This window comes from Pimephales promelas, chromosome 7, assembly GCF_988280905.1.
Source record: "Pimephales promelas chromosome 7, fPimPro1.hap1.1, whole genome shotgun sequence".
Classification (NCBI taxonomy): domain Eukaryota; kingdom Metazoa; phylum Chordata; class Actinopteri; order Cypriniformes; family Leuciscidae; genus Pimephales; species Pimephales promelas.
Window position 1 is genome coordinate 20506914 of NC_142775.1, and position 15298 is coordinate 20522211.

Here is a 15298-nt window from a genome sequence, read left to right on the forward strand (position 1 = left end):
TTGAAGTATGATAAATGGTCAGGATTCACTTGTGTCTTTTGATGGTGGAAGTTACTCCTCTGTCTTGATTTCAGCGTCTCATGGAGTTGCAGTATTTCACATTTGATATGATGTAACTTAATGTCACATCGTAAGCACCAAAGATGATAGACTTTATTGTAAAATACTTACGCTACTAACGTCAACTCCACTGCTTTTCATAACAAAATTAACCTGGATGCCTACGACCTGTTAAGTAGATTGTGTTATTTATTCTTAATATTATTAATTGCTTGTTACTTAAATATCCATATTGAGGATTTGCTGTGAATCTCCAACAGATGTTAAAACTTCATGGACACTTCTCAGAGCATCATTGTTTTCCGAAACGTCTCAATGTCGGTGGATAAAGTCAAGTTAAAAAGTTCTGTTTTTTACACATAGAAACGATTTCAGAGAAGCTGCACTGATATTTAAAGTGTATTGTATTGTGCAAAAAAAAAAAAAAAAAAAAATCCGGTAAAAATGGCAAGTGAATGCACCCGCAGTGCTCAGTTTGACACTGATGACACCTTTCGCAGTAGTAAACTCTCAGCGGACGAGCAGCGGGAACGCGCAAGATATGTGAACGGCGGCAGCGCGTCTATCTCGTCTTCTGCCTTCTTCGAGGTCATTGGCGGCGCTCTTTACCGCAAAAAGTTGGAGAAGGGTTTCGTCCAGTACCGAGAGGTGCTGGCTGAAGACAAACGGCTTCAATCCATAGCTACCTTCCACGAGAAGAGACTCGGCAAGTCGCACCACACCCTGGAGGACACATACAGACTGGTGGCCGAACACTATTGGTGGGAAGGTTTGTCATTTTTCTCTTATGGTATTATTTTGTTTTTAATACCGATATATTTTATTTAAGTGTCTGTTTCGAATTAGTTTTCAGCTGGTTTTATATTTGAACTTTGAATCAGATCATCATGCAAGTTTATAAATGTTTTAATTAGCTAATTAATTCAATTAATTTAAATATTATTAAAACATATTTATGCATAAGATGTATTCATGCGAGTTGTCGATTTCCACGAGACGTGCAACAGCGATGCAAAACTGATTTAGGCCTATAAATGAGCATTGCAACTACCAACATGACGGAGATCTAGCTTAGCCACCATGAATTAAGAAATTGACAGTTCTTATCTTCTTTTTATGGAATATTGGAGTTCATTTCTATTTATCTGTGCACATCATTATTGTTTTTAAAATTCATGTGCCCTCTTTATCTTTAATAAATATGAGTTCCCCTCCCTATTGCCTTTATCTCTTTTATGATAATGTTTACTAGATCGAAGGTGGGACAACCTGTCACTTACATGAGATCACAAGCAATTAGCAAAATACAATGATTCAATCAATTCCCAATGGACAAAATCAAGTTCCACCCTAACTTGGGTCTTCTTTAAGCCGTCTAGGCTATGTCACAGTAGGGAAGAAAAGACTATCACAACGTCAATTTCATGTTGACTTTAAATGTTGTCATTGTTAACTGGTCTTTAAGTTTAATTTTATTTGTTTCTAACTTGACAGTGAACTTTTAATTTAAGAACAGACATGGGACTCTTCATAGCAATTGCTTTTACTAAGCAATTAATAAAATTGTAGTTAACATGGAAGTATTTATGATCCCATCTACAGCTGTCTTTACACTTCTAAAGTAGCACAGAGATTACATAAAATCATTTACAATTTAAGTACAACCACAGGGAACAATTCATCAAGCACTCAAAAGTCACATTGTTGAGGTATGTTGCCTTTCGAACTCATCTGACCAAAAACGAGACATGCACTGATTATGATGACAGTGGCAAAAAATTAAGGTGGCTCTGATGTAGCATTTCAACACAGAACCTCTAAATCGAGGAGTTGGGGTGCATTAGAGTTGGCTTTAATGCTGCATGAAGTGGATTTGGAGGTGGCAAAGACATCCCTCAGGGCCACCTTATCCCAGGACTTCTTATGATGTTTACAATTCTTAAACTCATTTCGAATGTCAGATCTCATTTAGTTATGCTTGGTATTAGCAGGTGATAGCTTTGTGATTTAAGCATCTAGGCTGGTAACTGTAAGGTTGTTGAATTTGATTTGGGTTGATTAATCACTTAAGACACTTAACCTTGGGTTATTCCAGGAGCACCAAACCTGTAATTTCTGTATTTAAAGCTTTGGCTAAATGACTACTTAGTGAATTACTGTGTGTACATCATTGTTAGAGGTAAAAACACTGATCAAAATAATCTTTAGAACCATTTAATAGTTCAGATCATTTTTGAGCTCCACATTTATAGTCAAATGCCAACTAAACTTTAGATTATTTTAGCATTTGATTTTGTAGATTGCTGACAGTAAGGATTCCAGACAGTATTTAGCTTCATTCAAATAGCAGTTTTCAAATCTACTGTCCATTTATTTCAGAGACATTCCCCCTGGAATAGGGGTTAGTGTATTGTGATTTGTCACATAAAAGTTCATGGATCATCTTTTCTGGTGTTCAGACTCACAAACCTTAATGTAGCTCTTTAACCCATAATCTATACCACTCCATAGTCCCCTGAGAACTGTTTGGAGGATGCCATATCTGTTGCTTCACTCTCTAGATGGCAAGTCAGGACTTTGTGATGGGAGTTATAATCTGAGTTTTTGGTGCGCTGCTTCATGTTTTAACTGAATTGCACCATGAGGGATTTCTCAACACAGCTTATTGGGGCTGCAGAACTGCTGGCTATTTTGCCCTGTGCCACAAACAATGTGCCAAATGAAATTACTGATGACTCGTTGATTTTGTTAGGTCATACTTGGCAATGTTAATTTCAGAAAACTGAATGTGGAATTGATGAATGTGTATGATATGTGGACAAGTTTGTATCCTGGTATCCCAATTTTCATGTCACAATGATTCTAATATTGTTTAAAGAAATATTTTTTGCCATTTCCCATTCCCTCTATTTTGTTTTTACCTGGACGATAAAATGCTACAAAAAGTATATTTAGCCTCTTTTTCTTTTATTTAGCCTTATTATTCACACCTGCATTCATTTTTTGGCAAAAAGTAAATGCATATACATATTTAAAAAATCTGTTTGCCACACTTACCACTTTTTCCATTGGCAAGTTTCTCATTTAACTGGAGATAACTAGTGCTATACTCCTAAGAGATGATAATGACAGATATCTGTTCAAAATTGTGTAATTGTCATTGCCACGCCAAAAATTCACTCCTGAATTGAGATTCCTACTCTAGCTGCTTAGTTTGCAGTCTTAATCGATTCAGTCTATGTAACGTGAAAGTGAAAGAGTATGGGTAATGCCCACACAGAACTGTGCTACTTGTGGAATAGGAGTGGTCTGACTGACAGGCACAGCACGGACTTTCTTTTTTGAATATACTCAGACAAATCCTTTCCTGTAATAATTTTGTACATTTTTTTTTTTAGGAATGTATTTTCAGGTCAGAGACTATGTCTTTGGCTGTGAGGAATGTCAACGCAGTCAGTCTGAGAGATCAGTGGTAAGAGAGATCAGCTTTTTAAACACATTTGTCCCAGTATTCATCTTAGTCAAAATTACTGTTTTACTTACTTTCACTTTGTCTTTGTCTCTAGTGTTCTGATGTGGGACTTATCTCCAGGATGGTGGAATCACATAGTCATCAAGTCTTAACCAAACTCAATAGCCAACGGGAAGCAGGGCTCTTCTGTGATATCACGCTGAAAACTGGTGATGGCCAGTGTTTCGTCGCCCACAAAGCAGTCCTTGCTGCGGTGAGCGAGTACTTCCAGGAGTTATTTACTGAAATGGACTCTGATGCCCAGTCTCATGTTGACCTCACAGGTATGGGTGCAGTATTTATTCAAGTTAAAGAGTTAGTTCACCCAAAAATGAAAATTGTCATTAAAGGGAAAGTTCACTTTGAAATTAATTTTTTAAATGTTTTAGCTTACCTCAAGGGCATCCAAGATGTAAGGTGAACTATCCCTTTAATGACTCACCCTCATGTCACTCCAAGCCCATAAGATCTCCATTCATCTTCAGAAACACAGTTTAAGAAATTTTAGATTTTGTCCAAGAGTTTTCTGTCCATCCAATGAAAATGTATTCACCGAATACTTTCCTTGTCCAGAAAGGAAATAAAGACATCATCAAAGTTGTCCATGTGACAACAATGTCTTTTTTTTGTCTCATTTTTGGGTAAAATAACCCAAATAAATAAGTGTTTGTTCACACTTGTATTCATTTAAAATGGCCAATATTGAAATTTTGGAGCATATTTTATTCATTAAGGTGAGATCCTTTACCTTTAGACTGGCATTATCCTATTTCAACACACTTATATCTTATTGTATCCTTCAGGGCATTAATCTGTTATCATTTATGGTTCCTCATATAGATTTCAGTGAGCAGAGCCTGCTTGCTCTACTGGAGTTCTCTTACACTTCCACCCTCAATCTGAATCTGGACATCTTGACAGAGGTTTGTGCCATGGCCCGCCATCTACGCATGTGGCCTGCCCTTGAGGCTTGCTCGGCTATCAAAAGGGAGCGAGAGACTTGTCAGTTACATTCCAGAATGCACAGTACTCCTGGTGAACCATATAATTCAATACCTGAACCTTTCAGGAGAGACCACTCCTCAGCTTTAGGAGGGAAAGTGGAACTTAAAAGGAAGAGAGAGGATACGGAAGGAGAAGGCTCTGTGTCTTCCTGGAACATCCAAGCACAGTACAGTGAGCAGATTGTTAGTAAGGTGACCGATGAACCTGAAACGGAAAACTCAAATCCTCAGTTCCTGTCCAGTTTTAAGGTTGAGGAAAATGGCTTTCCATGTAGCCCAAATCGCAGAATGAAGCTCATGGACTTTAAATCTCCATCCTGCAAGAAAAAAACGTCCTCCCACCCCACATCTTCGGTCATCCCAACATCTCCTTGCACCTCTACTCGTTCTTCCTCTCCATCACGCCGTCTGCTTCGTTCTTCACCTGGCGCTGCACTTGCTCTGCGCAGACTCCTCCCCAAAATTGACCTCTCCTCTAAGAGAAAGAGGAAGTCCTCTTCTTACCGGGCATATAAGCCCCAGTGTGAATTCTCAGTGAATCCATCCCAATCTCAGGCAATTTCCTTGACCCATGATACCTCAGTAAAGGTAAAGGAGGAGTATGTGGAAGAGAAGGTATGTAAAAAAGTCCCTCAGGATGAGGTGCATAGCCCCCGTGCTCAGGAGAAATACCGTCTTCTTAGCTTCCTTGGCTTGCAGAGGAAATCCTTGGTGCCTGGCCCAGAAGAACTGTCTGGTTGGGGGCAGAAAAAACGACTTAGGAAGTTAAAAGTCAGTGATTATTCTCTCACAGCCCGCCGAAAACCTCGCGCACAAGGCGTCCCATTGGGATTCGGAACCAGTTTAGGGGTGCTTGCTGCCGTTAGTCCTTCTCTGTCTCTCTGTGACATGAGCAGAATGGACTTACTGAACAGACCAGTGAAAGTAGAACTTCAAGAATCTTGGAACCAAGAAAGGTCCAAAAAGAAAAGGCATGATCCTGTGGAGCCAATTGCTAGAGCTACACGTAGCAGGACATTGATGCAAACAGAATCAAGTGCAATCGATCGAACGCTCAGACGTCACCACAAAAATCAAGATAAAACACCTTCCCAACCTGCTCGAAGAGGTAGAGTACCAGCATACAATGTATCTCACCATTCAAAAAGCACTATGCTCAGGATAAAACAAGAATCTTCGGACAGTGCCATCCTGCAACCTATTCACCGTCGCAATACTGTCTGCAGCCCCCAGGCAACTCCTCCTAAAGCACCAGGACGTAGGGGTCGACCACCAGCAGATCGCACAGTAAGGGTAGCCACAACAAATTCACAACACACAAAGCGGCACAAACCTGGGCGTCCCTCAACAGTCAAACCTAAGAGTTCAAAACAAATAGAAAGCAAAACAAAATGCAGCCATGCTACAGCAATTCCACAAGCAAAGCACGGCAGAACTGAAAGAGGAACACAGGTGAAGGAGAACAGAAAAATTAAGGAACATTCAAAAAGAAAGGACAGCCCTGAAGTCCAGTATGCCATCATGAACTGGGATGCTTCCAACCATCAGCATCTTCACAGCCATCCCCTTTACAAAACGATAAAGGAAGAGCCAGCTGACCCGTTGCCCCTAACCCAGCCATCCCCAACCAGCGATTCCTCAGACCTGGGCAAGCGTCAGAGCAAACCACCCGTCAAATTGTTGGATCAAGGCTTCCTCTTTGGGCTCTGTCGGCAACCAAGTGGCATCAAACGGGAGGAGGAAAGCATGGACATCTACCTGACTAGGTCTCTCTCTCATGGAGGTAGTTCCCATTGCGATTTATCATCTGACATGGGGAGAAGAGATCGGGTGAGGGCCAGGATTATGCCAGATCGGACTGGTCTAAATGGACCTCACTGGGCAGGACTTGGAAACAGGCACTCGCATTTTTCCCAAAGAATTGCTATTCAAGTGAAGACAGAGACCGATGAAAGCAGTGTGTCCCAAGGGTCACGGGTTACCCGATTTTCTAGACACCCCCAAGTCAGCAAGAGGAGCTGTAAAGTCAAGAAAGAGCCTACAAAGACAAAGGTGATAAAAAGTTTTTCTTATGCTGGCATTTGGTGATGTTTATTCTTATGACAAAGGCATGTTACGTAACTGTTTTGTAAACTAGTATGCAGTCAATCGTTGAAAAGAATGATACTAAGTTTAATCTGGTAATAAATTTAAAATGACATTTGCCAAAATCACAAACACATTTATCTGTTTTGTCTTCATAGAATGTAAATAAGCTGCTTCCTCTGAGCAGCCGCCGTTCCATCCTACTGGAATCCATCCAAAGGGCACGTCTGAAACAGCAGAAGAGTCCTCACGGTCAGGCCTCCAGTAAAGCACATGCTTGCCTGCAGTGCAGAGCCACCTACAGGGACTGTGATGCCCTTATTATGCACCGGATCAAGCACATTGAAGGCAAACATTGGCCCTGCCCGGTATGTATCATGTCTTCTAATGCTACGTTCACACCAGACGCGAATAGCGTGTTAAATTCGCGTCTAGTTTGACGCTTGACCACTTTGTGTTAAGTCGCGCGTCAAGAGCGAAACTGATGCGCGTAAAATCAAAAGTTTGAAGCGCAACTTACTCAATTCGCGCGAATGAGGCGTCTTCCGCGCTGCGCTCTATGCCTCATTTTCGCCGCAGGAATTTTTTTACACGCATAATGCGTCTTTGCATTGACCTAACATTGAAATCATTCGCGCCTAACGTGCTATTCGTGTCTGGTGTGAACGCACCATAAGGATCCTGAAGGTGCTCCCTTTCCAGCAATGTGCCTGTCTACTGTACAAAGCTATAATAAAAGGTGGGGTAGACCTGATTAATTGCCCTTATTCTAAAAAAAAGTAGCATCAGAGCTGTGACAAAGCGGTTTGCACGTCCGGCGTATTGACTGAGCAGGGCAGCTTTGAATCTGGTTCGCAACATTTATTAATTCCATTTTTTTTTCAATTCAGTCTATTCTTTGCTTTATAAAATTGACAAAAGACCACAATAAAAAAAGCACCAGAGTCATTTAACAGTTTTCCTATGCCACTATCCCGCATTGTACTTCTATATCTGGGTTCTTCCTATTTTCACTTTTAATTCTCTCTTGCAGTTGTGCAGCAAGTCTTTCTTCAGACAGAAAAATGTGAGGAATCACATAAAGACACATAATGCCAAGCTCTACAAATGCCACCAGTGCATTGCTGCTCAGTGAGGTCAGTCTGTAATATACAGACATCTCTATGTTTCTGTTGATTTCCTTTGTTTGTTTTTATGAGTATTTTAATTTGTCTTCATTTTAGGTGAAAAGCCACAGGATTAAATGAAGAGGAGCAAAGCTTTGTTTCTTTAAATATTAATGCTGTAAATACCAAGGATCTGTGATGTAAGACAATGAGGTTGAATTTATTAATGTAAATAATGTTATGATGGTCCTTTTCCTCACAATAATTGTTATTTAAGTTACTAAGCTGAGGTTGCTTCGCAATTGATACAGATGATAAACCAGAACTTGAACCCATGGTGTTTTTCTCAGGGGGTTAGAGCCTGATGGTCAAGGTGATATATGTATAATGAGAATTGTGTAGAATGCTTTAAATTTATTACTAATGTAATTGCTACAGTTGTTATTTCTATTGTTATTATGATTATTTTTTTATAAATGGCATAATCTTGAGTGCACTTAATGTTAGCTTTGTTTTTAAACCTAAGAAAGATGCGATGGACTGGGATGTACTTGAATGATGGAGTGGAGCAAGTGGACTGCCATAAATGTGTGGTTGTCTGGCAATGTTTTAGAAAAAAAAACTATTAGTCAGGAATTTTTAAATGAAGGTTGGGTAAATGGAGTTAAGAGTTATTGTAGAAATCACAAAATGGTTAACCTGTATTGGTGAAATGCCATTTTTTGGGTATATACAATTTTGTGAAAACATTTGTTTGACTACAGCTTTTCTAAATGAGACGGTGACTGTATCTTCTAAATAAGGGAATCCCAAAATGTCTAATGTGATTTGTTTTCTCCTTCCCTCTCTCCTTTGATAATTCCTTGTCTGAAATTTTAATGCATATCCTTCTTTAACATACAATGCAATGGACTTTAATGAAGAAGTTTTAAATGGTGAGGTGTTTTGTTTGAAAACACAAATTTAAAATGTAGAGCGACCAAATAGCCATATAAATAAATTTTGCATTTTAAAGTTTACAGTTTTCTTCGTGTGTGCTTTTTCAAGTGTTGGTTTGTTACACTAGTGAATGTACAAAGCAAAAATCTATAAAATGTAGAACATGATTTTTTTTTATTAAAATCACAATTTAATATGCATATCAGTAGTAAGAAACGTTTCACCCTATTGACTTGCATATCACCTTAATTTGATGTTAAAACATCAAATGTCATTGTTAAAAGAATTTGAGGTTGCAGCAAAATCTGTAGCAGTTTCAGATGACTGAAATGAAGGCACCTACAGAATATATTACACACAAACACCCGTTTGAATAGTCACACACATTATCAATATTTTTGCTGTGAAATGTCAGCTAAATATTACGTCAGCCTTTGAATGAATTTGATTACAAACTTGTATACTGCAGATGAACACTTTCTCATCTGTTACATCCGGTCATGATCCGTTTACTTTAAAAGAAAGGACTTGACAGAATTTAAACATAAGACTCCTAATACTGCTCTGTTGTTATTATAAACGCTTGAATCCATGTAGGATTCTACGGCCCAGAACCAAACATTTGTTTTTATGGGTCAAAGTCCAGAGTTGAGAGTTCAGACTTTGGGATGGTCATCTGCACTGTTGCAGAGAGCATGGTAAGAATCTTCAGATAGAGTGTGAACAGCCATTGCCGCCTTAAATTCGTGCAGTGGGCAGTAGACATCACTGCAGCCTGGGATTTTTTGGTCCTGTGGGTATAATCAAAAACAGCTTCAAATGTGGATAGACAACTCAAAAGGGGGTGGTGGAGAGGGGGTCATAACATCAGGCTTTTAAAACTTATTAAAATGCTTTTTTTTTTTTTTTTACATTTTACCTCCTGATTATTACAGTGTGAATGGTCTTACCTGGCCAATGTAAGATACTTTAACATAGTGCTGGTTAGTCTGGCGGTGCTGGTACAGCTCCAGTGTGATGTCAGCTGCATATGGTGGCCATTTCATGTCAAAAACCCCCAAAGCCATGAGACATGGCATCAGGGTGGTGTCATGCACAGAGTACAGGAACAACTTTCTGTATCAACAACAAAAAAAAATCTTGTTTTCAAGAAGACTTTTACACCTGTGATCTGAGTTTGACCACTGTGAGGCAGCACCTCTCAAGTTTTGTAATTGACATTTACTGTCTGAAAATAGCAGGTAGAGAATGTTACGCAGTGGTTTCATTAATTTTTTGGTCACTTAAGCTTTAATGAAATTTTTAGATATGGATTGCAGGTGTTTTAATGAAAACATTAAAGATAAAATGTTCAAAATGAAGACACCTGTCTGGATTAGAAGTTGTGCCTTGAATTTTGTCCTCAATGTTGGTTAAAAGTATGTGGAAAAGAGGACCCACGCACATCTGTAAATTCTGCCTGGGGACAAACAAAAGCAAATAAACATTTACAGAGACCATAAACCATAAGCAACTTCTTCATTCATTCTCTTCTCAAGAATCTACAGCAGGATTCATTGGCCCCTCACCTCTTACTGGGCTCATAGATGTGACAGATCATATCTACAGCTCTCTGCTCTACGATACTCCTCCAGTTCTCTAGAGCTGTAGGAAGTGGCAGGCCATGGGTCTAGGATCAATAATATAACAGTACCGTATTTGAGAAACAAAGCCAATGCAGATGCATCTGTAGAATGTATCAGCAGGGGGCACTTTACCTCTCTGGCCACCATGTCATCTCTTATGAGGATGAAGTCGATATGTTGATGAGGATCAACACCCAAGGAGCTCTGGATGCTCTGGAGGTCTGCAGCAATGTCAGGAAGCGTGGATGATTGTGCCCAACGATGACTACATTTGATGCACCACAGTCAATCACAGACACATGATGTTAAAGGAACATGCAGACTTTTTGAGACTTTAGCTTATTGACTGTATCCCCCAAAGTTAGATAAGTCCATATACCTTTTTCATCTCTGTGCGTGCTGTAACCCTGTCTGATGCGCCCACCGCTAGCCTAGCTTAGCATAAAAAAGACTGGATGTAAATGGCTCCAGCTAGCATACTAATCCCAATAATAACCAAATAGTGACCAAATAACAAACATTTTCTTATTTACATGTTGTGATTTGTAAAGTCACAGTGTGTACACATAACAAGGCCATATGAGACACAGCCATCTTTTAACCGTATAAATATTGGGAACTATATTCTCAGAAGGCGATGAAGGATATGAAAAAGGTATGTATGGACTTATCTAACTCAGGGGGATCTCAAAGCCCGTCTACGGAAAGCCTGGCCACTCCTTGTATTAAATCCTATTGTATCGAATTTTGTTTGTAGTTCCACCAGAGTTCCACTGGGGCAGATCGTCCGAGTGCAAAATGAAAAGGAGTCTATGGAATTCAGTATTAATGGTAATATGAAGTTGAATCATTATTATCAAAATAAAGCAGGTTTTACCCCATATGCAGCTTGAGCAGCTTGCATCCATGATAGTTGGGATAGAGAACTTCTTTCTCTGCCTTATCAGTGAGGATGGGCACAACACCTTAGAGTGTGAGAAAATCAAACACAGAAAGGCAAACACAGGAGTATGTAAAGCTCATCTCATCCATTACTCAAGCAAACCACACAAAAAAAGTGTAGCTGAGCTGCCACCTTACCTGCTTGTTTTTGTTGGAACAGTCCTGCCACCAAACACTTAGCAGACTCAATGGTGCGTACAATGTTGGTAGAGCGAATGCTGTAAATCAATGACAGATAGTCCCTCTTACTCATGTAGCTTAAAGGGTTAGTTCACCCAAAAATGAAAATGATATCATTAATGACTCACTCTCATGTCGTCCCAAGCCTGTAAGACCTCGTTCATCTTCGGAACACAGTTTAAGATGATTTAGATTTAGTCAGAGAGCTTTCTGTTCCTCCATTGAAAATGTATGTACGATATACTGTCCTTGTCCAGAAAGGAAATAAAGACATCATTAAAGTAGTCCATGTGACATCAGTGGGTCAGTTTGAATGTTTTCAAGCATCGGAAATATATTTTTGGTCCAAAAATAACAAAAACTACGACTTTACTCAGCACTGTATTCTCTTCCAGTTCTGTTGTCAATCCACGTTCATGAGTCCACAGTGGCGCTGCTGACGTGTATCTGGTGTATCCGTGTATTCGGGTTCAAATAAATATGGCTGGGCAAAGAAATGCAAGTCTTACTCTGTGTTGAAATCCTTACACATGCTTGCGAAGATTGTTTTGTTTACAGCGTGCGTCTCCCTCAGATTGTAAACAAAGCTCGGGCGCACTGATAACACGTCACCAGCATCACTGAACACGGATTGACAACAGAACCGGAAGAGAATACAGTGCTGAATAAAGTTGTAGTTTCTGTTATTTTTGGACCAAAATATATTTTCGATGTTTCAAAATATTGTAGCTAACCAAATGATGTCACATGGACCACTTTGATGATGTCTTTATTTCCTTTCTGGACAAAGACAGTATATCGTACATACATTTTCAATGGAGGGACAGAAAACTCTCGGACTAAATCTAAAATATCTTAAACTGTGTTCCGAAGATGAGGGGGAGTCATTCATTAATGACATTTTTAGGTGAACTAACCCTTTAATGCTTCTTTAACTAAGAATGAGCAATTCATATGTTACAGTATTTATTACTTTGTTAATAATAATACAAATACAACTTGTCATTGTTAGTTCATGTAAGCTCAGGTCCATTAAATAATATGAATAGAGTCAAATTTTTATTTTAATATTTAATTAAAGTTAAAGTTTAAAAATTAATGTCTGTTAATTACTGTAGTCAACTAATGTAAACAAATGAAACCTTACTGTAAAGTGTTACTGTTTGTTTTTTTCTCAATATGATACAATTTAAGGTGTCGTTTTTGTCATTAGCACAAATGGTGCCAAAAAATATAAATATTTCAATACAGAATCGTCAATAGCACTCACTAAACTTCTTTAGGGTTGAAAGAAGGTGTGAGAAAGTGATCTTCCTGTATGTATTTCTTTCTTAACTTCACTCCAAGATCATACAGCTGTTGCATGCCCACCGTGGTCAGCTGACCTGGATAAGTTCCACCCTATGGAAGCAGGAGCCAAAGTCAGTATCATTATTTTTTTTTAATATGACAATCTGGCACAATTTCCATCTAAACATTTAGGTGTATGCTAATGTTTACATGATGCCTGACACTGTCATTTACCATCAATCCTCTTCATACCAAACATGCACTGTAAAACGCTATATCTTGGAAAATGACACTATACGGCCAACGCTATGTGGACATCCAAACAACGCACCCATACAGTATGTTTGCTGAGCAATTCATTTCAAAACCATTTGGTCTTTCATTTTCTACTCTTCATAGAAACCTTTTATCATACGTTAGAATGTGCCTGCAGAAATTTGCTCCCATTCAGGTGTGAGCTTTGTTGCAGGTCAGTCAAGTTCTTCTACACCAGACTCAATAAACCTTTTTCTTTTTCTGACCTTGCTTTGTGCACAGGGGCATTGTCACGGTGGAGCAAAAAAGGACCCTCGCCAAACTGTTGCCACAAAGCTGGATGCACACAATTCTCTAGAACAGGGATGGGCAACCTGATAAAAGCTAAACTGCATGTCCTGTAGCCATTGATTAGCTAGTTCGTTCAGGTGTGTTAGGCTTGAAGCTAAACTCTGCAGGACATTGCCATCCCTGCACTAGAATGTGAACATATGGAGTAGCGTACGCCTGCTCTGAACACACTGAACACTGGTTTGTTTTAAGACCAAACCTATTAACTAGAAAGATTTGTAGCCCTTGTTAACCTAATGTTACCATTCAGAAGGTAAACCATAAGCTGGACCCTTTCAAATCATGTGTGCAAAACACAGTTTCCATTGTATAAGAAAGTGTCAGATATGCATAAACACAAACCCACCGTCAATACTTTGGCCCTGTAGCTGTCCTCCACAGGAGCTGGGGGTCTGGGTCCCCCCTTTAGGTCTGTAACTGTGTAGTCCATTTCTGTGTGAGCGGGCGGTTCAAGTAGCTGAGGGACCCATTGTGCCTAGGTGTACAGAAACCATGCGTCATTCGGTATATAATTGGCATCAACATGTAGACTATTACAGACATATGACAGTGCCAGTGTCTCCGAGTGAAAAAGCATGCTGTTAAGACTGATGCTGACAAATGATTCTGAGACATTTAAGCAATAACGTTTGTTTTTTTTTTTTTTGTTCCACCTTTGTTCCACTTTTTTGTTCCACCTTCTTATGTATTATTTTTCATTATCTTTAAACTATTATTCCTATTATTGAAAAGTTTCAGGAAAAAAAATGATGACGCCACATTGCATCTTTGGGCATTGAAGTGACACTAATAAGCTTTCTTACCTCCAACACATCTGGTATAGATTTCAGCGGCGTCCTTGCCCCATGTCGGAATAAAACTTGAATTAATTTAAGCTCGTATGGAGAGGGTTCAGCCTTATTCTTTTGAAACCAAAACGTTGACCCGAGGGCCACTGAACCAATCAAACCCACACGTGCCCACATGATGCACCTGAAAGAGACATGAACACTTGACTTGACATTATTGAGAAGCTGACATGTCCTGTGTTGCTACTACTCCAGAAAACTGAACAGCACTTTACATATAATAAATATGCATAGAGTTGTATAACATCAATAGTTGAAAGACTATATGAAATGTTTTGTCTCCTAAAACTCATTGGTCACAACACAGGAGCATTTGAAACGAACTCAGAGAAGCCTAAAATGATATAGAATTTAATTATTATATATAATATCAAAAACATTTTAAACTAAAATGTTTTTTAAAAGTGGGGTTAGGGTTAGAATGTGTCAACTACACGTGTCAGATCATTCAGATCCGCTTATATATAGGCTATTTCAAAACGTTTCATTTAGTACATTAAGTTACATAGTACTGTAACGTTATCATTCAGTAATGCTGCTGCCTGTCCTATCAGCAAGTTTCATACGCTCTTACAAACTGTCAAATATCATCCACTAGTTTAAATATGTTAAGTAAAGTAAAAACATGTAGGTGCACTAGAAAAAGTGTCTTTTAAATATCACTAACCTTCAGACGCGGCAGGTTAATTCCACTGGTTTTGAATTGCACTCATTCCTTACAGTGTCAGGAAGCTGCATTACGCCAGCACACGGTGAGGTGAGGTGCATTCTAGGATATGAAGTTTCATAATCTACCTATTTATTCTGAGAACTACCGGAAACACAATGTGGTAAAACTACATTTCCCATATCCCAGCAGAAGTCTGGTTTAATGCAGAACGACGTAACATAAAACGTAGCATAACAAACAACAAATCTATGTGTGGTGTCCAAATACTTTTTGGGGACAGTGTTGAAATTAAACTGTCTTAACACAACTAGCATGTATACAGGATGTAAAATATTATACAGTCACACATAACGTTAACATACCGTAGTCAGAGGGATGACATTTCGTTATGTGGGGGCGAATGAGAGCCTACCTGCTCAGTGCTCAACAAAA

The 15298-nt window shown here is 39.1% G+C and overlaps 2 protein-coding genes across 2 annotated transcripts; one reads left to right on the plus strand and one right to left on the minus strand.

Annotated features, from left to right (window-relative positions):
- The first annotated feature begins 368 nt into the window (after window positions 1–368).
- On the plus strand, window positions 369–8022 carry LOC120466768 (uncharacterized). The gene is made up of 7 exons (XM_039655376.2): window positions 369–829; window positions 3459–3532; window positions 3627–3855; window positions 4412–6627; window positions 6819–7028; window positions 7694–7796; window positions 7884–8022. Exons 1-6 carry the CDS (start codon window positions 505–507, stop codon window positions 7793–7795), a joined length of 3156 nt encoding a protein of 1051 aa, XP_039511310.2. The 5' UTR covers window positions 369–504; the 3' UTR covers window position 7796; window positions 7884–8022.
- Window positions 8023–8860: 838 nt separating this feature from the next.
- acp6 (acid phosphatase 6, lysophosphatidic) lies at window positions 8861–14982 on the minus strand. The gene is made up of 11 exons (XM_039655377.2): window positions 14864–14982; window positions 14152–14320; window positions 13695–13823; window positions 12723–12853; window positions 11411–11490; window positions 11208–11295; window positions 10463–10595; window positions 10274–10374; window positions 10072–10164; window positions 9656–9821; window positions 8861–9496 (listed from the first exon to the last, which is right to left on the minus strand). Exons 2-11 carry the CDS (start codon window positions 14311–14313, stop codon window positions 9362–9364), a joined length of 1218 nt encoding a protein of 405 aa, XP_039511311.2. The 5' UTR covers window positions 14314–14320; window positions 14864–14982; the 3' UTR covers window positions 8861–9361.
- Window positions 14983–15298: the final 316 nt, after the last annotated feature.

What these genes read in the sequence shown, in the direction of transcription:
- LOC120466768 (XM_039655376.2), top strand. Translation starts at nt 505, where the DNA reads ATGGCAAGTGAATGCACCCGCAGTGCTCAGTTTGACACTGATGACACC. An exon ending in CGAACACTATTGGTGGGAAG is followed by an intron (nt 830 to 3,458) that starts GTTTGTCATTTT and finishes TTTTTTTTTTAG; the next exon opens with GAATGTATTTTCAGGTCAGA. An exon ending in GCAAACATTGGCCCTGCCCG is followed by an intron (nt 7,029 to 7,693) that starts GTATGTATCATG and finishes TCTCTCTTGCAG; the next exon opens with TTGTGCAGCAAGTCTTTCTT.
- acp6 (XM_039655377.2), bottom strand. Translation starts at nt 14,313, where the DNA reads ATGTGGGCACGTGTGGGTTTGATTGGTTCAGTGGCCCTCGGGTCAACG. An exon ending in CTGCTCAAGCTGCATATGGG is followed by an intron (nt 10,596 to 11,207) that starts GTAAAACCTGCT and finishes CATCAAATGTAG; the next exon opens with TCATCGTTGGGCACAATCAT. An exon ending in ATCTATGAGCCCAGTAAGAG is followed by an intron (nt 10,165 to 10,273) that starts GTGAGGGGCCAA and finishes GTTTGTCCCCAG; the next exon opens with GCAGAATTTACAGATGTGCG.